The 22482-nt window shown below is 35.9% G+C and overlaps 1 protein-coding gene across 1 annotated transcript in view; it reads right to left on the minus strand.

Annotated features, from left to right (window-relative positions):
* Nucleotides 1-22482, minus strand: part of USP32 (ubiquitin specific peptidase 32) — a 193204-nt gene that overhangs the window by 48436 nt on the left and 122286 nt on the right. The window contains exons 8-10 of the mRNA XM_034640660.1: nt 19235-19318; nt 13746-13807; nt 4404-4506 (exon numbers count right to left, since the gene is read on the minus strand). Coding sequence (XP_034496551.1) covers nt 4404-4506; nt 13746-13807; nt 19235-19318 — 249 coding nt within the window. The remainder of the gene's footprint in view (nt 1-4403; nt 4507-13745; nt 13808-19234; nt 19319-22482) is intronic.

The raw sequence follows: 22482 nt of genomic DNA on the forward strand, positions 1-22482 counted from the left end.
TCTCCTTTAATTCCACTTGAGTAAAAAAAAATTCCTTCAAGCTGTCCTCTGAGTTTGACATTTAACAGAATTTCAAAGAAAAATATCTGCAATTGTATTTTAAATGGTTTTTTAAAAAGATTTAATTAATTAATTAATTTGAGAGTGTGTGAGAGAGTGAGAGAGAGAGAGAGAGAGCGCGCTGCACAAGCCGGGGAGGGGGAAAGGGGCAGAGGGAGAGGGAGCAGCAGACTCCCAGCTGAGCAGGGAGCCCAACTCAGGCTCAATCCCAGGACCCCGGATTACGACCTGAGCTGAGGGCAGACACTTAACCTACTGAGCCACCCAGGCCCCCAGGGTTTGGAAATCTCATATATAGCCTATATTTCTAAAGAAAATTTACATGAAACCATTCAATTTGAGAGTGTGTGAGAGAGTGAGAGAGAGAGAGAGAGAGCGCGCTGCACAAGCCGGGGAGGGGGAAAGGGGCAGAGGGAGAGGGAGCAGCAGACTCCCAGCTGAGCAGGGAGCCCAACTCAGGCTCAAACCCAGGACCCCGGATTACGACCTGAGCTGAGGGCAGACACTTAACCTACTGAGCCGCCCAGGCCCCCAGGGTTTGGAAATCTCATATATAGCCTATATTTCTAAAGAAAATTTACATGAAACCATTCTTATTTCTTATTCCGGACAGCTTAGTCCTTAGGATGAAATCTACAGATCTTTGGTAAGGAAACGGGGTGATAAAAATATTACCATGCATTAAATCTGTTAAAGTTTTACAGTAATTCAGCAACAGAATAATTGTAATAGCTTATCAGAGACTGCAATTTTTGTCACCAGTGACTGCACACTATACTGTATGCTTTTAACATAGCGCAGTGAATGATACCCTTTTTAGAGAATAAAGGCTTTTCTTCACTTATTTTCCAATGTTCCAACTAGAGTGGTCTACCTTCTGTCTAACTTGTTTTTCTGTTCTAGGAATCTACTGCTCTCAGTGTCCGGCACTTTTCTGAAACTGTCACCACTACTCAGGTTCTTTCTTCTTTCCCCTTCTCTCCCCTGTTTTTCAGGTCATTGCTTCCACCCTTGGCTTTCAGTGAAATTGTCAACATTTTCGGTCGACTTATCTTATGACTGCTTTCCTTCTACATGTTAAACAAACCACGAATGGTCATATACATAGTCACTGGCTCTGAGTGTTATTTCCAGTTGCTCCTGGAAACTTTTTCCCCTTAAATGTCAAAGGGTCCTGTTTTGTTTTACTGACTTCTGGCTCTGGAACTATTAGCAACTATCCTGTGTTTTCAGAAGATAGGTCTCTAGGTAGGTAAAGTTTCACTGATGGTGAAAAATTTCCTCCTTCTCTGAGTCAATGATTCTTAAAAGGGCTACGAGGCACTTTAATATAAGATAGTTCTATTTTGAGCATGTCATGATTTCTTCTGAGTTGTATCAGTGGTGAATGATGTTCCAAAATAAGTGCCAGGATTCACCTTCTTCTCTATCAGTAATGATGCTACTTTCTTCTATGCATATGTATACTACAAGTATTAATGAACTTAAACAACTACTAGTTATGCCAATTTTATATTTCATTAGTCTGCAATGCTGGTTTTTTAAAAATGGAAGGTAGTATGGCGTAACGGAGAAAGTACTAAGGTAGGAATCAAGAGACCTGAACTCTAGAAATCTAGATCAGGTAATAAAGTAATAGCCCAATACAACTCTGTGCAGTTACAAAACCTAAAGGGTCCTCCAGAGGCTTTGTCTGTAAACTTTGAAAAGAGAAGTGCTTAAAGGACTTTCTAATTCCAAAGTCACATAACAACCAATAATACATAATAAACAGCAAAATCTGTACATGAGTAGTAAGAGCTGCTCCCTCAGTTCTCAAATAGGAGGGAAGACAAGAATATATACTACAATGATGACAAATGGAAAAGATTTCACCATTTCTCCCCATTTACATTTGTGCAAAAGGAGATTTCACATACTTTGGCTCATTAAAGAAGGAACAGATCCCATGAGCAGATCAAATATACAAACTCAAGTCAATCATTCATATCTGAGGCAAACCACTTCTAAGAAAGGATTGCTTATTTTTCCTGCTCCCTTAGTCTCTATCTAGGCATGCTACTGCCTGAAAGATACAGTCTACCCTCATAGACAATTAGTAATTCACATAAGCAAATATGCCATTTTATGAAGAGACATTAACTAAAGCTAACTGATATCTTACTAAGTGGGTAGACTAAGGCCAGAGGAAATTATCCAACACATTAAAAACATCCATTTATTTTTCTTAAATAAAGCATTTGCCAAAATTACCATATATACTGGAAAGGCAAATATAAATCACTAATTACTACTGCTACTGCTGCTAAAAACACGGCTAGTATTACTACCATTACTCCCTTTAACTTTACATAGGGTCCTACTTGCCAGGCATGGGGCTACATGTTTCATATATGTTAATTCATTTAATTCTTTGTAATAACCTTATTGAAACAGGTATCATTATTAAACCTGTTGTTTGTATGAGGAAACTGAGGATAAGTAACTTGTCCAAGGTCATACCACAAGTAGCAGGCCCAGGACTCTAACACAGGGAGTACAAGCTCACTACCATTATCCTATACTGTTTTCTCAGACTATTAGCTAATACTTATTGAGTACTTACTATGTGCCAGACACTGTTCCAAAACGCTTAACATGTATCAACTCCTTTATCTTTATAACAACCTGTGATGGAGGTAACTGTTCTTAATCTCATTTTACAGACAAGGCCAAGGATGTCACTTCTTAAAAAAGTGATTTGCATTTATTTATTTTTAAAAAAAAGATTTTATTTATTTATTTATTTATTTATTTATTTGAGAGCGAGAGAGCATGAGCAGGGCAGAGGGAGGGAAAAGCAGACTCCTTGCTGATCTGGGAGCTCGACACGGGGCTTGATCCGTGGGATCATGACCTGAACTGAAATCAAGAATCAGATGCTTAACTGACTAGCCACCCAGATGCCCCTAACCAGTTTCATTTTAAAGTAAACTTTAAAGTCTGCATTTGACAGACACATACTAGACAGTAATACAGAATGCCCAGTGGAGAGAATATGACACTTAAGTGTAGATTTCCCCCTCCACATCTCTCCCTTACCACCCTCCACTAATTCTTTTAATACACAAAAGGGTTATGGCAGGCAAGAGCAAATCAGGTTTGTGTCCTCAGCAGTACACTTCTGTCTGTTTAGAAGGGATGTGCAGCTAAGAAAAAGACCTCTACTGTGTTCCTACAGGAAACAGATACTTCAAAACACAAAATGAGGTTAACTTTGCGTCTGCAGCCAGTAAAACATTAATAACCATTCATTCTAAGGCCAATCTAAGAACATAAAGAACAAAAAGCATTTCAAAATAGACTGTGATGCTTTACCCCAATGTTTGCATTTTCTGCTTACAATCACCATCATTATCTACCTACAAAGTCTGAAGTCATTTGCCTACTTTTCTACTCCTTTAACAACATTGATTAATGTATTTTATATGTGAAAACACAATATTAACTCTGCAAAACAGAAAAAGAACCAGGCAGAATAATGAAGTAGATAATGTAAACAGTCTATCAATATTCTGATAAACAATGACAGAAAAGGACATACAGAAAAAATATATAAATCAAATAATCAGGTTAGTGATCATTTGGTAACTAACAATGAGTCTATATATCAACTGGCTCTCCAAATATGAAGAAATTTGATTCCTGGCATTACTCTGAGTCTTTTAATGCTGAAAAAAAATCCATTCTGTTTTAAGTAAGATGAGAATATTCACTAATGAGAGTTTCTCTTTGAACTCTTTATTTGGAACAATGGCAGATTATCATTTAGAAACTGAGTTCTAATGTTAGTCCTGAAATTAACTTTTTTAAAAAGAAAATCAACACTCCTTACCAAGGGTCTTCAACATTTTGATGAAAAAGGTGAATAAATGAAGTATACTGTAAATGATGTGGTTGAGATACCATTGGCTTAAAAGTCAGTCCTTAGATTTGATCCCGGAACTCCTACCCTGTATTTAGGTTACCTTTCATCTCAGCCTCAGGTTTATTACAGGTAAAATGAGCTCATACCACCTTCCTCCCAGGGATACTGTGAGGATTAACTGAGATACGTAAGGTGCATATGCATGCACCCCCATGTCCATTATTACCTTCCTCACAGAGTTGCTGCAAGGGAGGAAATGTATGTGGAAGTGTAAGCACACAGTTTGGTCCATGGAAGTATCACATAGGTATTCATTTCCTTCCCCTTCGAATCCTTATCTACACTGAAGCATTTTATTACTGGCTAGTAGTCACACAGAGTCTGATGGGAGTTGAAAATCCTATGAAATATATAGATAAAGGGGAATCATACTTACATATTTGACATATTCTTTCCACTGCTGCCACCACTGCATGGAGATGATAAACCAATTGTGTCCTGGTTGCAGACCATACCTGCTCTCTCGTTCTAACCATCCTCTGTACATACAAAAGAAATTCAGTACATCAAATGGTATATGAAACAGATGACCACACGCACATCCAGCAGTTAACAGTAGAAATTTTTACAAAGTAAAAACATGATACAGACATACTCAGGAGACTGCCATAGTTTCAATTAGTGAAACAATGATAAGTCAATTTCAGGAGTCATAACACTACTATCAAGATTCGTACCCAGTGTTTTAAAAAATAGCTTTATTGAGGAATAATTTACATAACATACATTTACCTGAATTAAGAATATAATTTAATGACTGTGGTAAATTTATTTATTTATTTTTTAAAAGATTTTATTTATTTGACAGAGAAAGAGAGACGGTCAGCAAGAGAGGGAACACAAGCAGGGGGAGTGGGAGAGGAAGAAGCACGCTCCCAGAGGAGCAGGGAACCTGATGCGGGGCTCGGGTTCATGCCCTGAGCCAAAGGCAGACACTTAACGAATGAGCCACCCAGGCGTCCCTTGTGGTAAATTTATAGACATGTGCAACTATCACCACAATCCAACAATCCAATTCTAGAACATTTCCATTACCTCCAAAGTCAATTCATGTTACCACCCTCAGTCCAGAAACCACTAGTCTATTTTTTGTCTCTTACAAATTTCCCCTTTCTGAACATTTCATATAAATGGAATAATATAACACATGATCTTTTACATCTGGCCTCTTCGACTTACATGTTTTTGAGTTTCATCTACATTGTAGCAGATATCATTACTTTGTGCTTTGTTATTCCATTCCAAATACTATTTTTTAAAAAGATTTACTTGAGAGAGAGAGAGAAAGAGAGAGAGAGAGAGGGAGCACGAGTGGGGGGAGGGGTAGAGGAAGAGGAGAGAATCTCAAGCAGACTCCCCACTGAGAGCAGAGCCTGATGCAGGGCTCGATCCCGGGACCCTGAGATCATGACCTCAGCCAAAATCAAGAGTCGGCTGCTTAACTGACTGAGCCCCCCAAATACTATTTATCATGTATCCCACAGGTATGTATACACCACATTTTGTTTATCCATCTAACACCTGATAATTTGAAATTGGCAAGCTGTTTTCCAAATTGGCTGCACCATTTAACATTTCCATCAGTAAAGTATAATGGTTCCAGTTTTTTCACATTCTTGGCAATGCTTGTTATTATCTATCTTTTCTATCATAAATGTTCAAGTGGGTGTGAAGTGGCATCACATTGTGATTTTAAAAAATCTGTTTTTACGGAGGAGAAATTCATAACATAAGGCAGTGGTTGCATATTTTGAATGTACTAATGCCACTGAATTGTATGCTTTAAAATAGTCACTTCTATGCTATGTGTATTTCTCCAAAACATTCTCATACATCCCAACTGAGCAATTATACATTAGGCAGTTATTTCCTATTACTACCTTCCCCCAGCCTTTGAAAATCACCATTCTGCTTTCTGTATCTATTCATTTACTTATTCTGGATATTTCGTATAAATGGAATCATTCAATATGTAACCTTTTGTATTTGGCTTCATGTTGAGGAACTACCAATTTTTTTGCACAGCAGTTACACCCATTTTACATTGCCAGCAGCGACGTATCAGTGCCCCAATTTCTCCATATCCTTACAAAACTTATTTTCCATTTTTAAAATTATAAACATCGTAGTAAATGCAAAGTAGAATCATCGTGGTTTTGAGTTGCATTTCCTTAATGACTAACGATTTTGAGCATCTTTTTATGTACTTGATGACCATCTGTATGTAATCTCTGGAGAAATGTGTATTCAAGTCCCTTGCCCAGTTTTTAGTTCGGTTTTCTTTTTGTTGGTGAGCTGCAGGAGTTCTGTACATATTCTGGGTACTTGAGCTCTTGCAGATCTATGATTCACAAATATTATCTCCCACTTTGAAGGTTATCTTTTCACTTTCTTGGCAACCTCCTTTGATAAAAAGAAGTTTTAAATTTTAAGGAAGTCAAATTTATCTATTTTTTCTTTGGTTACTTATGCTTTTAGTGTCACATACAAGAATTCAATTTAAAATCCAAATCATTCTTGAAAAAATATTTTTCCCGGATATAGAATTAAAGTGCCATTCTGCTCACTTCTGGATTCCAAGATTTCTGATGAGACACCTGTTAATCTTACTGAGGATCTACTGCACGTTTAGCTTTTCTCTTGCTGCTTTTAAAATTTTCTCTGTCCCTAGGCTTCTGACCATCTGATTATAATGTGTCCTGGTGTGACTCACTTAGAATTTTATCCTTCTTGGAGTTCAGTGAGCTTTTTGAACATTTAGGTTCATATCTTTGTCAAATTTGGGGGGTTTGGGGCCATTATTTCTTCAAATATTCTGTCACTTTCCCTCCTCTCCTCCTGGGATTCCTATCATGCGTATGCCAGTATGGCTGCTGCTATTTTACAGGTCTAGTAAGTTCTGTTCATTTCCCTTCACTCTTTTTTCTTTCTATTCCTCAGTCTCAATAGCTTCAACTGACCTATCTTTAGATTTTAACTTCTCTCAGCTGGGCTTTGTGGTTCTCAGTGTACAAAAACAGTGTAAAAAAAATATTTTTAGCTTACAAGCTGTATAAAATCAGGCAATGGACCAAAGCTAGCCAGTGGGCCACAGTATAATAATCCATGGCTTACCATATAGTTGGTCCTACACAATATTCCATGTGTACTTGAATATGCACTCCGCTGTTGTTGGGTGGTGTTCTGCTGTTGGGTGCACATGTAATTACAATTTTTATATCTTCCTGACTTATTGAAAGTTTTACCATAAAATGTCTGCCTGTAATAATAATTCTTTGCCTAAAAGCCATTTTCTCCTAATGTTGGTATATCCACTCCAGCTCTCCTATGGTTACTATGTGCCTGGTTATACCTATTTCATCATTTTACTTTCAATCTATTTGTGTCTTTGAATCTCAAGTATTTGGATTAAAAATATCAGCCAATCTTTAGCTTTTGATAATTGTTTAATCCATTTATATTTAAGGTAATTATTGATATCGATTTGTGCCTACCATTTTACTTGTTTTTTATTCATCTCAAGTATTTTTATTTGTTTTTCTATTTCTCCTTCACTTCCTTCTTTTGTGTTAAGTAAATTTTTTTTTTTTTTTTTTTTTTTTAAAGATTTTTTTATTTATTTTTTTTATTTCGACAGAGATAGAGACAGCCAGCGAGAGAGGGAACACAGGCAGGGGGAGTGGGAGAGGAAGAAGCAGGCTCATAGCAGAAGAGCCTGATGTGGGGCTCAATCCCAGAACGCCGGGATCACGCCCTGAGCCGAAGGCAGACGCTTAACCGCTGTGCCACCCAGGCGCCCCAGTAAATTGTTTTCTACCATATCATTTAAATTATTTTTTTGAAGAAACTATATCTGGGATTATTTTCTTACTGGTTGCTCTAGAGGTACAAAATAAAGCTTAAAACATTCTACTTCAGATTAATACTAATTTATTCCAGTAAATTATAGAAGCTGTTCAAATATAGCTCCACTTCCTATTCTCTCGGTTGTATTATTATTGTCATGTATATGACATCTTTTTATGCTGTAAGAACAACATAGCTTTCAAATTGTCGTCCTAGGATTTTGTATTTTAAATCATTAAAAGGATGAAATAGAAAAACGTATTTATACTGTCTTATTATTAAGTATGTAATTATGTTTATTGGTGCTCTATATTTCTTTGTGTAGTTCAAGTTATTGTCTGGGGTCACTTTGTTTTAGCATGAAGCTCCTTCAGTACTTTAAGTATTTTAATCCTTCAGTATTTAAGTGTTTACTAGCAACCGTGTTTATATGGGAATGTTTTCAAATTACCTTAATTTCTGAAGGATTGTTCTGCCGAATAAAGAATTCTGGGTTGACAGTTTTTCCCCCTTCAGCACTTTGAATGTCATCCCACTGCCTACTAACCTTCATTTCTATAAAAAAAAAAAAAAGGTCAGCCATTAATCTTATTGGGGTTGCCTTCTACAGAAGGAGTCATTTTTCTCTTCCTACTTTTAGGATCTTCTCTTTGTAGCTTTGAACACTTTGTGATATGTTTAGATGTGGATCTGTTTTTAACCTCCTTTCAGTTTGTTGAGCTTCTTGGATTAACAACTTAGAGCAATTTTAGGAGGTGTGGCCATTATTTCGTCAAATATTTTTTTCTGCTCCTTTCTCTCCTCCTTTTGGGACTTGCATTATGTGTGTGTTGATAATAGTTGTCTCTGGTGTTCCACATATCTCAGGTTCTGTTCATTTTTATTTATTTTCTATGGTCTTCATATTGGAAAAATCTATTTAACTATATTCTATTTTGCTGGTTATTTCTCTGCAGCTCCAATCTGTTGCTGAGTCACTGTGGTGAATTTTTATTTATTGTAACTTTTAATTCCAGAATTTCCATTTAGTTCACTTTTAAAAATTCTCTCTCTATTGATATTTTATATTTGATTATATTTCCTTTAATTCTTTAAAAAAAAGTTTCCTTAAGCAGTGAAAACATTTATAATACTGCTTTGAAGTCTTTGTGTCCTAAGTCAAACATCTGGGGCTACCTCAAACATCTGGGGCTACCTCTATTAGCTAGTGTCCCCACCATCACCACAGGTCATGTTTTCCTATTTTTTTTTGCATGTTTCATCCTCTTCTGTTACGAGAACTGGACATATTTGATAATATATTTCACCAACTCTGGATTCTGATACTACCTGTGTGTTTTGCCTTGTGACTTCCTGGACTAATTATATAGAGTCTGTTTCCCCTGTAGTGTGAGGCTGTTTAGTCTTCTTCATTATTATTTCTTACATTTATGTTTGGCTTCCTTGAGGAGAGCATAACTTACTGGTCAGCCAATGACTGGTGAGGGGCTGTGTTGAAATGAAACATCTTGAGCCAGTGACACTTGTACCTTTTTCTTGATGCATCAGTTCAGTTTGGGAAATGATGCAAAGTTCAGGCAGGTTACAAACCTTCTCTGGTTTTTATTTTCTGCATGCGCAAGGCCTTACATTCAATCAGGCATTAATAGATAGCTAAGACCTTCTCTGGTTTCTGCTGAGCTTGTGCATAGCCTTGTATATATGAGCAGCCTTCCAAATCATCTGGGATATGGGGAAGTTTATCAAGATACATGATGGTTGTCTTGTTCCCTGGATCTCTTCGTTAAAATTTTGACTGGTCTCTCAGTTTGTTGCTTTCCTTAACCAGTATCTCAACCCCAAGCTAATGATGTTCCTTGAATATTTGCCATCATGATCACTATTTTTTGTTTGTGTTTTACAATTCTCTAAGGCAGGCATTCATCCCTGCTCTATTCCAAATCAGGTCACCCTGTCACCCCTGCCTTGGTAAAACTATCATGTTGGGTAGGAGGGAATGGGACCAGCCCTAGGTAAAATTACTATGGATTCCCATTATTCTTACCAAGATTTAGTAGTTTTTCTTGAATAAATGCTTCCCAACGTGTTGAATACCTTTGGTCAGTTTCCAGAGTCCTGAAATAGTTGGCTGACAATTTTGTACAATGTTATATTTTGTCCAGTTGCTTTTCAGGGAGAGGATTTGCTGAGATCTTCACTCAGCCACTGCAGAAATCATGATACTAATTTTGAAACAAATTACTGACTCTTTTAAGTTAGAGACAAATATTTCTTTCACCTCATTGCTTATATACCAACCTGATTCATCTTTTATTTATTTATTTATTTTTTTTTTTTAAAGATTTTATTTATTCATTCGACAGAGATAGAGACAGCCAGCAAGAAACAGAACACAAGCAGGGGGAGTGGGAGAGGAAGAGGCAGGCTCACAGCAGAGGAGCCTGATGTGGGGCGCGATCCCATAACGCCGGGATCACACCCTGAGCCGAAGGCAGAAGCTTAACCGCTGTGCCACCCAGGCGCCCCCTGATTCATCTTTTAAAAATCATCCTAAAAATTCAAACGAATTTTTAGAAGTGAAAATGGAGGTAAAATAAAACAAAACTCAAAAATCAAAAATGAAATTAACCAACCTGGAATCTAGAATTTAAATTTCAGATTTACTGAAAAATAAGGAATACAGAAAGCAGATCATTTGTGTTTTCAATGAAAAAGGTTCTAGACTTGATTCTGCCACTTCCATGCAATTTTTGGTAAGTTCCTCAACTTTTGTAAATCTAAGTTTCCTCTTTTATGAAATGGGATGGTGACCGTAATTTAATGCAGTTATTCTAAGGAACAGATGAAATAATGCAAGTAGAACAAAGTTCTATAAAAACAGGAGATTATACCAACATTATATTTTTAAATAGGGATGCTATAAGCATTTGCAAAATAATTAAGCCAAGAAATATATATACTGTGCTATATAGCATTCCTTTAAAATTTTTTTTCTTTTAAAGATTTTATTTGTCAGAGAGAGAGACAGACAGACAGACAGAAAGAGCACAAGAGGGGGAGTGGCAGGCAGAGGGAGAAGCAGGCCCCCCGCCGAGCAAGGAGCCCGATGCGGGACTTGATCCCAGGACCCTGGGATCATGACCTGAGCTGAAGGCAGATGCTTAACTGACTGAGCCACCCAGGCATCCGTCCTTTTTTTTCTTTTTCCCTTAATCAACATTTCTTTTCTTTTTTTTTTTAAGTTTTTATTTTAATTCCAGTTAGTTAACATACAGTGTTATATTAGTTTCAGGCATACAATAGTGATTCAACAATTCCATACATCTCCCAGCGCTTATCTCAATAACATTCTTAGTATCTCTGGTAAGTCATGCTGACTTCAGAAGACATTAGTATGTGATGAAATTAGACTGCAATATTATAAGAAAAAAAAAAAGCTACTGCAGCTACATAAAAGCCTTTCAGTATTTCTTTACAATATCTAATTTGTACACTTAAATGTATTTTAAAATTTTATTTTATGATAGCTAAAAATTAGAAAAAAATCAAGACAACATGTCAACATCGGAATGCTATAAACATGTCAACATATGAATACTATAAACAAGAATGAGTCTTCTGAGCATGAAGATTAAAAAGACTATATGAGACTAGCGTTTTTATGAAAACATCTTAAAAAATGGATTTTGCTTACCATACTTTAAAAAATAACCATTTTTAAAAAGAAGCAATTTTAAAAAGTTGGAAAATATACTTTGCTACTTCAATTAATCTCCACTGGTATTCTTCTTTAAATACTGACTACATAATTCTGTTCTCAGGTATTCCAAACAACTCTATTTCAGTAAACTCTCTTTTATCAAGCAGTCCTACACCAGAAAAAAACTACTGAAAAATCTGTATATGCACTACTTTTAGGAATAAGTGACAAACTATGTATTGAATTTATTCTAAAAGCGAAGTTTAGTAGAGTCGGTCCTGTCTCTGAAGCTTTCTACACAAATGTATAGTATAATGGTAATACTCAACCAATGAAGGATACTTGATGTATTAAAAATTGAATCACAGCCATAAAAACGTGCAGGCCTATTAACCAAGATATTTCACCTCAAGTAATTTTGCCTAAATACATACCTAATCAAAGGTATACAGACTTTATTAGTAGATTATTGTAAAGAGAAACAGAGATTAAAAATAAGGGCTGAATAGGGCCTACCAGCCAGTCATTTTAATTATAAGAGGGTTTATTGATATGTAAAAGTATCATTTGATATGATCTACAGTGAAAATGGACCCAAAAATAATATTTTGAAGTATTCTCATTTTAAAAAAATTACAAATTCCATCAAAGGCATACACATGTGGGTATATGAATATAAAAGTGTCAATAGTGCAACCATCAACAAAATGAAAAGTCAATCTATGGAAGGAAATATTGGCAAACCACAGATCTGATATGGGATTATATCCAAAAAACATATATAAGAAATTCATATCACTTAATAGTAAAATAATAATAATCAATTAAAAATAACAAGGAACTTGAACAGACATTTTTCTAAAAAAGACATACAAATGGCCAACAGCTATATGAAAAGATATTTAACATCGCTCATCATCAGGGAAATAGAAATCAAAACCACAATGAGGTACCACCTCACACCTGTCAGGATGGCTACTATCAAAAAGACAAGAGATAATATAAACTGGCAAAGATGTAGAGAAAAAGGAACTCTTGTATACTGCTGATGGGACTGTAAGCTGGAATAGCCACTATAAAAAACAGGTTTCACATGAGATTAAGAAAAGAACTATCAAATAATCCAGCAATCCCACTTCTGGGTATATAAACAAAGGAAACAAAATCATTATCTTGAAGATGATAGCTTTACTTCCATATTCTTTGCAGCATTATCCACAAAAGTCAAGGTATGGAAACAACCTAAGTGTCCAACAATAAATGAATGGATAAACAAAATGTGGCACATATGGACTATTATCTAGTCATAAGAAGGAAATCCTGTCATTTACAGCAACATGGATGAGGATAGAAGGCATTATACTAAGTGAAATAAGCCAAAGACAGACATATATTGCAAGGTATAGCACTTATATGCAGAATCTTAAAAAAAAAAAAAAAAGTCGAATTCAGAACCCGAGAGTAGAAAAGCAGTTGCTGGGGGTTGGGAGAAATAAAGAAAGGGTGAAAAAAGGGTACAAACTTTTATGATAAGATGAATCAAGTCTGCAGATGTAATGTATAACATGGTGACTACAGCTGATAACACTATACTGTGTAACTGAGAGTAGAACTTAAATGTTCTCACACACACAAAAAAGTATGTGAGGGGCTAGTGATGGATATGTTAACTCGATGGAAGGAATCCTTTCACAATACATACATATATCAAATTACATTGTACACTTTAAATATCTTACAATTTAAGATGTCAATTATACCTCAGTAAAGCTGAAAAAAATGTCAACAGCAATTACCTGTAAATACAGAGATGATGGGCTTTTTTTCGCTTCTTTTTGTTTAGCTCTACTTTATAATCTTTCTACAATAAACATGAATTGTTTTGTAGTAAGGAAAAATTGCTACCTTTTATCTTATAAAATGTCTTATTTCAAAAGAGTTAAATTCAGTACTCAATGCAATTTTAATGCTAAAGAGAATCTGATTTCTAAATTAATCTAATACCTTGGTTAGGAAATTAACAAAAACATTTCAATAGGAAATTAATTTGGAAAAACAAGGTGTCACTATGTATTAAAATGGGACATGCTGTTACTTATTAACAATATATTTCAGGTGTCAGAAATTTCAACTATATAATGAAAATTACAAAGATTGAAACTACAAGCTTACCTAATAATTTGTCCTTCCTCTTCTGGAGTAGCTGGTCTTAACCCCAGAACTATGTGACATACCTAGAGAAAAAAGTGGTAAATCAAACTTCATTGACTGGTGCCAATGACTGGACTGTATAATATTTCACATTCTCTGCATGAGTTCCAATTTGTAGATGGGAATCTGAATTAGCAACAGCTTTCAACTGATGAATTATCAATGATTCACTTGAGCAACTTTGAACTTTAAACTTCAGCTGTTTTTGTTGTTGTTGTTGTTTTAAACAAACCATTTCAATAGAGGCCAAATTCCAAATCTCTATGTGAGATAGGAAAGGAAGGGAGGGAGACAGAGACAGAGAAAGAAGAAAGAAAAGAAACATGCAGAGAATATTATTTTCATCCTGAAATCTGAAGAGCATATCATGGCACTTTGGGAGGAAGGTGAGGGGAGATGAAGAGGATACAGGACACAAAAGATATGGGTGGCATTTTAAACAGTTCAAAGAGAAAAATTATTGTCACTAATGTTAAATATGCTTTTTGAGGTTCATTTCCTCCTCAATTTATTTGCCTTCTCTAAATATCACAAAAGATGTGATTTTTTTTCAACATTTTCTCATGAAAAATTTCAAAAATACAGAAAAGTTGAAAGAATTTTACACTGAACACATTGCACCTATTACCTAGACTCTAACATTAACATTTTATTATACTTGCATCTATCTATCCCTTAATTCATCCATCAATCCAGCCTAACTTTTGGATGCATTTCAAAGTAAATTATAGACATTAGAACAGCTTTTTATAAATACATCAGCATGGCTAACATTAACCAGAGAGTTCAAATATCTGTTTACAGTTTTGTTTACCTTCTGAGGTAACATTTACATAACAACAAAATCCATAAATTGGGTTTTTGAGACTCATCTATGTAGAAGCAGTTCATTTTTACTGCTGAGTAGTATTCCTCTGTTTGAACGTAGCACCGTTCGTTTCATCCATTCTCATATTGATAAATACTTGAGCTTTTGACATACTGACAAATATTTGAGCTTCTGAAACCCATTCTTCTTTTTTAAAGATTTATTTATTTATTTATTTGAGAGAGAATGGGGGCGGGGGGAGGCAGAGGGAGAGATTCCTCTAGCAGACTCCCCACTTAGCCTGATGCAGGGCTTTAGCTAACTACCCTGAGATCATGACCTAAGCCAAAATCAAGAGTCAGACGCTTAACCGACTGAGCCACGCAGGTGGCTATTTTTCTAAGCCAACTTATAGAGAACAGAAATACAGTATTCATGCTTACAAGTGAACAAATCTTGAGCGTACAGTTCAATGACTTTCCACAAGGTAACATCTATGAAACCTTTACCCAGTCAAGAAATAGAACACTGCTATCTCACCCAAAGTCCCACTTTGGGTTCCTTCCCACACACCACGGAACCCCTTTGATGTATCTATGATCCTGAATTCTGTCACCATAGAATGGTTTTACCTGCTTTTGAATTTTTTGGTCTAGTATTTTCAACTCAAGATTATATGAGATTCATCCATGTTTTTGTGTGTGGCACTATTATACTTATTTTCATTGTGTTTACAATATACAACTCTATGCACATGTCACAACTCACTTATTGTTTATGTATTTATCGTTGATAAGTATTTGGGTCATTTTCTATTTTGGGCTGTAACAAGTCATAAGACCTTATTTGTATGTCTTTTGGTGCTCAGATATACACATTTCTGTAGGGTTCACATACGGGGTGGACTTTATAAGTTACGGGGTAAGCATATGTCCAACTTTTGTAAATACTGCCAAGCAATTTCCAAAGTGTGTGTTTGTTTGGTTTTTAAAAGACTTTATTTATTTATTTGTCAGAGAAGGAGTGAGAGAACACAAGCAGGGAGAGTAGCAGGCAGAGGGAGAAGCAGGATCCCCACTGAGCAGGGGGAGCCCGACATAGGGCTCGATCCCAGGACCCCGGGATCATGATATGAGCCGAAGGCAGACACTTAACTGACTGAGCCACCCCGGTACCTCAATTTCCAAACTATTTGTAATAATTTATACACCTACTGGCAATATATGAGAGTTTCGGATTTTTGTTATCCTCACCAATACTTCATATCACTTAAAAACTAACTACTCTGGGGCATGTCTACTAGTATTTCATGTGTGGTTTTAACAGTATTTCTATAATGACTAAGGAGCCCATTTTCATAACATTAATCAACTATTTGGATATTCTCTTTGGTGAACCACCTCCAAGTTTTCTTTACACATTTTTATATTGAAGTTTTACTTTTTCTCATTGATTTTTGTTCTCTGTATGCCCTAGACACATGTCTTGCTGGATATAAGTATCACAAACAACTTCTCCCACTGAATAGCGTATCTTTTCATTTTCTTAATGGTATCTCCCAATTAAAATAAAAACCTCTTAATTTTACTGAAGTCCAACTTAAAAACTTTTCCTTGGTGGTTAAGTTTTCTGTGTCCTTTTAAAGAAATCTTTGCCACCTCAAAGCCATTACAATATTCTTGGACATTATTTTCTAAATGCTTTATTTTTACCTTTCAAACGTATTAGACTTATAATCCCACTTGGAATTAATTTTCATCTATGGCATGAGGTAGGAATAATGATGCATTTTCCCCCAGAGATACCAACTGACCCAGTACACCACTTATAGACAAGATTACCCCCCTTCCCATTTGCAACGCAATGTCTTCTTGGTTATAAATCAAGTGATCACATATATACAGGTCTGTTTAAAAACTCTCAATATTGTTTCACTGGTCTATGTCTATCTTCACATAGATATCTGTTAATACTGTTGTTTTATAAGAAGCCCTGATATTCAGTAACCTCAGTCCTCTAACACTGGTCTTTACATTATGTTGGCTATTTCTGACCCTTTCCACTTCTGTATGTACTTAGAATCAGCTTGTCAAGTTGCACAAAAACAATGACAACATTAAACTTTTTGGAATTCTGATTGCTAGCATACTAAATCTACAAACCAATTTAAAGGGATTTGACATCTTTTAAGATGTTGAGCCTTACAATCCATAAATACGGACTATCTTCATCTGCATTGGTTTTGTGTCTGTAATAAATTATCACAAATTTAGCATCTTAAAACAACACAAATTTATTATCTTACAGTTCTGTAAATCAAAAGTCAGACATGGGTTTCACTAGGCTAAAAATCAAGGTGTTGGGGCAGCTGGGTGGCTCAGTCAGTTAAGCATCTGCCTTCAGCTCAGGTCATGATCCCAGGCTCCTGGGATCCGCAGGGAGCCTGCTTCTCCCTCTGCCTCTGCCTCTCTCTCTTTCTGTCTCTCATGAATAAATAAATAAAATCTTAAAAAAAAAAATCAAGGTGTCAGCAGAGCTGCAGTCCCTTCTGGAGGTTAAAAAAAAAATACATTTCCTTGCCTTTTCCAGCTTCCAGAGTTCACAGCCCCTTCCTCTGTCTCAAAGTCAGCATCTCTAACTCTTCTTCCAACATCACCTCTCTCCCTCTCCTCCTTTCCTTCCCTCCTTCTCTCTGACCACAGCTGGAAAAGGTGCTCTACTTTTAAGGACTCATGCGATTAGATAGGCCCATCTGCTAGGCTAATCTTCCTATCTCAGAGTCCTTAACCTGATACATCTGCAAAGTCCCTTTTGCCGGGTAAGATTATGTATTAAGATTATGTATGCCCCGGTTCCAGGGATGAGGGCATGGATAACTGGTGATGGAGGTGGTGTGCATTTTTCTGCCTACCACGCTTTTTTTTAAAACTGGACACTTTTTGACAAATGCACAAGAAACAAGACCCTGGTTATGCTTAGCGTGCTTCCTCTGCAAAATATTGGGCACTGAGATTACAAAACAGATTGAAAATAAAGGTATTACTACAGGGATGCTTTTCTAATTCTATTGACACTTAACGTATGTTACACTTAAATACCCAAAACACTCAGCCAAGAGGAATCTTGGCATATAAGAGGCGTAATTCAAGCTTTTATCGCCAGACTTACCAACTAACTCTACCAATTTTAACACACGTAGAAAATGAAACCACCCAGCATAACAGTCTCTTACTCGTATGCTAAGTGAACATACAGTTTTAAAAGCATATTGTACATGAAATAAAGTGAGTACAGTAAAATGTAATATTAAAATGTAGGTGGCACGTATTCAATGGAAACCATCTTTCATAATATTAGAAACACACACACACAAGAAAATCTCAAGCATATGCTTATTTACAGTCATAGAAAAATAGTGCCCCTGCAAGTCCTTGATAAGAATGAGAAAAAAAAGAATGAGAAAATAAAAAAGGCAATACAAAAAAATCAAAACGCTACGCTATGTGAGAGCTACAAGATGACACAGACATAAGCCTAAGTGATCTAAATGTTTATGAGACAAAGTAATGAAGATATTATTTTAAATGAGATAAAAATAGTTGATCAATTTTGATATTACCACGGAAGCCATTTCTGTTTAGAATAGTGATTTATATAATTTTGTACATGTTTATATTTTATAAAGCCATCAACTTAAATACTGTTGAAAATTATAAGTGATAGTGGAGCAACTGATTGATATAAATGGATCTTACAGGCTTAGTAGATTGTATATGTTTTATATCCATAGTACTTAGTCATTAGCTATCAGGAAGAGACCAATTTCCATTTATTCCAACATAGCCATGCACAAATGAGCTATTCTTTATTTAAAATGGAAGAGCATATAGATATAAAAATACCAAACTTTTCTGACCTTCACAGGGGTGTTTTTACAAGGAAAGGAAAATAAAACAAGAAGAATCTAAAATACCACAACTAAATCAACTTAAATATATATGAAGAATTATTTTAAAAAATGGGAAATCATAAATTATTTTTTTAAATTGGACCAAAAGAACTACTCTAACCAGGAAAATAGCTGAAATCTGGAAAGCCTTATGACTTAATGTTCATTCCTGGCACTTTGCACTTTTTCTCTCTTCCTCCTTCAATCTTTCTTGGTTCTTCTAAAGAATTTTTTTGAAAATTTAGAAACAGCCTTGCAGCCAAGATAATCTCCTAACTGGAGAGACTGTGTACACTGAAAATTTTACAGCTGCCTACTTACGATCCATCTTTCTGTTCACACTGCCTAACTTGTTAGGAAGGGCCTTTAAAAAAGACAACAGTGAAGAAAAATAAGAAATTATGGTGGCTGTTGCAATCTAAATTATTCCCTACATATTTAATGTGCTGGTCTACCATGAGTTTGATAAGATAAATAAACATCATCAGCTCTATTCTACTTCCTTATCTCTTGTCATGATTTTGAGATGCCTCAGGGCTCTCATACTCCATCTTACTATCTTTTCAGGTGTACACAGGATAATGTAGTTCTTTTTATAATATGTAGTTTTGTAGCTGAGTTGTAATAACTACTACACGATGAAAAAGATGTAGAACTACTACTCTCTGTACCTGCCATTTACCTTAAACATACCTGGAAAAGTAGATTCAAAAATTCATTGGCAAGAACATTTTTCACACTCCAGATCTGATAGTCTTCTAGAGTAAGATGGCCCATCTGAAAGAGAAACAAAATTTTAGAAGATCTCACGTTAAGGATGTCCTCATTTTTAAAGATTTTTTAAAAAATTTATTAGAGAGAGAGAGTGCATGCACGCACATGAGTAGGGGGGAGGGGCAGAGGGAGATGGAGAAGGAGGCTCCCTGCTGAGCAGGGAGCCCAACACAGGGCTCCTACTCAGGGTTCCTACATGGGGCTCAATCCCAGGGCCCTGAGATCATGACCTGAGCCAAAGGCAGACACCCAACAGACTAAGCCACCCAGGTGCCCCAAGAATTTCCTCATTTTTATAGCTTTTGAATAAAATCTGGTTTATTAAACTTGTATCAGTAATTTTTCTGAAAGTAAACCAAAAATTTAAAGTAGATGTTGTGTGTTCATCTGAAAACCAAACCAGCGAGGACAGGTTTAAAAGTAACAAAACTCTGTCTAAGCAGTCAATGGTAATAAGCACAATTTATTGTCAACAATTTTCATTCCTCCAATAAGACCTGGGAAATAACTCACATTATCTTCTGCTTCAACGGTTTTCTATGGAAAACCGCAGAAGGCTCTGAATAGGGAAAATGGAATATTTACCAATTTTGAAAGCAAAAAGCAGACTCTCTGGATTATGCATTCTCATTCTAACAATTTTCTTTTTTTTTCTTTTTTAAGATTTTATTTATTCATTTGAGAGAGAGAGTGCCAGCCTGAGAGAGCGTGAGCTGGGGGAAGGGCTGCAGGAAAGGGAGAAGCAGACTCCCTGCCGAGCAGGGAGCCCAATGCCGGAGCCTGATCCCAGGACCCCAGGATCACGACCTGAGAAAAAGGCAGATGTTCAACTGACTGAGCCACCCAGGCACACCAATTCTTCTAACAATTTTCTAAGACCCTCTTAGAAATATCTGACAACATTATCAGACTAATTAGACATTTAAAGGAACTGGATAACAAATTTCTCATATGTCAAAAATGAGTAACTATATTAATTTTTCCCAAAAAACTGAACAAATTACAAGTTGAGTAAAGCAACATTTTTGTGGTGTCAACAGGTACAAAAAATTACATATGCATATGGAGACAATATATATTTTTTCTTGTTCAGCAAAACTATAACCAACTGTTTTTTATTGCATGTGTTCAATTCTAGATGAATAGTAATGTTTTTTGCTTTTATTACTTAATAATACTGGTATGTCCTCTTTTTACTATATGATAGCCATATATGATATGAAAAGACTTTAAAGTACTGTGATTATAATTATTAGTTTTCATAATACAGCTTCTTCTTAGCAGATGAGTACTAAATTAATATTAAAAAAATGTAATGTTGACATAATCTGTCTCCAATGACTATAGTTAACAGGTTTGGCTAAAAGGTCCAAGTTTCATTTTAAACTGTTACTATTTCATTATCACTGCTACATGAAGATGAAGCAACTAAATTAAATTATCTTGTTTTTTTTTTAAAGATTTTATTTGAGAGAGAGAGAGTGAATGAGAGAGAGGGTATGAGTCGGGGAATGGAGAGAGAGAAGCAGACGTCCCTGCTGAGTAGGAGCTCAACATGAGGCTCAATGCCAGGACCCCAGAATCATGACCTGAGAGGAAGGCAGATGCTCAACCAACTTAGCCAGCCAGGTGTCCCTAAATTACCTTCTTATTAATGTTCACAGTAGAGCCAGAAGAAGAAAACTACATCTTACATAAAAATAGACAGTAATAATACCTACATATTTACCACTCAGAAAAAGGGTGTTAGAAATTGAACCTCTACATGAGGCATTTTCTAACAGAAAATTTTCCAGGTTTCTACGCATATCAAATAGAAGTGGATACCTTAGTTTTTTTGGCAGAGAGAAGTAAATGAGGGAGAAGACATATTGCCAAACAAAGCTCAAGCCCTGTAAGACTCTATTCTATTATTTGTTTCTATTGAGGATCAGTTAATAAGACTACAATGATTCCTTCTGGAATTGTGACTGAAGAAAGGAAAAAAAAAAAACCGATGTCATTTATTTTTTCTAAACTTCTGTAATACCACTATGCACTATATCCAACCAATCTGGTACTTAGTACATGTCAATGTTTGAATGGAAAGGCTCAAAATAACTAAAATGTGCCTCAGATATGTGCATTATTTTCAATTTCACACAGGGTCACAAAGACATTACAGTAGTATAAGCTATAGGAATAAACCTATAATAATATCCTTACTAATAAATGTGGTCTAACTTAAAAACAAAAAAGCAAAACAAAAACAAAAAAAACCAAAAAACAAGAATTTACTCTTTGTGAAGTGTATGTTTATTCCTGGTATTACATGATTAATTTGGCTACCATTAAATAACTCAGGAGAGATCTTTACCAATACCCTTGAAAAAATAATTCAGGAATGTATGCATCACCCAGATTGAGATAAAAAATAATTTCCATTGGGGTGCCTGGGTGGCTCAGTTGGTTAAGTGTCTGACTTCGGCTCAAGTCATGATCTCAGGGTCCTGGAATCAAGCCCCACATGGGGCTCCCCATGTTGGGCTCCCTGCTCAGCAGGGAGTTTGCTTGTTCCCCCTGCTGCTCCCCCTGCTTGTGCACTCTCTCTCTCTCTCTCAAATAAGCAAACAAAATCTTAAAAAAACAAACATTTCCATCATCCCAGATACGCTATGGTCCTTCCCAATTAATCCGCCCATCCCCCAAATCATTATTCTAATACCTATCACCATTTGTTAGTTTTGCCTCTGTTTTTGAGTTTCATATTCATGGAATCACACACTAAGTATTCTTTTTTTGTGTGACTTCTTTTGCTCAATGTAAGGTTAGCCCTACCATAACTTATTAAAATGGGAAAAATAGATATTATAAACCATAGATGACAAGGGCTATGTCTACTTAATTTTTTACAAAATACCTAGCTTATAAAATATGAATGCATATATAAACACTTCATGGAATTGTTTAAAGATGGAATGGGCTGGGCACCTGGGTGGCTCAGTCAGTGAAGCATCTGCCTTCTGCTCAGGTCAAGATCTCGGGGTCCTGGGATCAAGCCCCACTGCCCTTCCCCCCATCCCTGCCTGGACTCTTTCTCTTGCACACTCTCTCTTTCAAATAAATAAATAAAATCTTAAAAAAAAAAAAAAGATGGAATGGGCTATCTTTAAAGACAACTTGGAGGT

This window comes from Ailuropoda melanoleuca, chromosome 13 (genome assembly GCF_002007445.2).
Source record: "Ailuropoda melanoleuca isolate Jingjing chromosome 13, ASM200744v2, whole genome shotgun sequence".
NCBI lineage: Eukaryota > Metazoa > Chordata > Mammalia > Carnivora > Ursidae > Ailuropoda > Ailuropoda melanoleuca.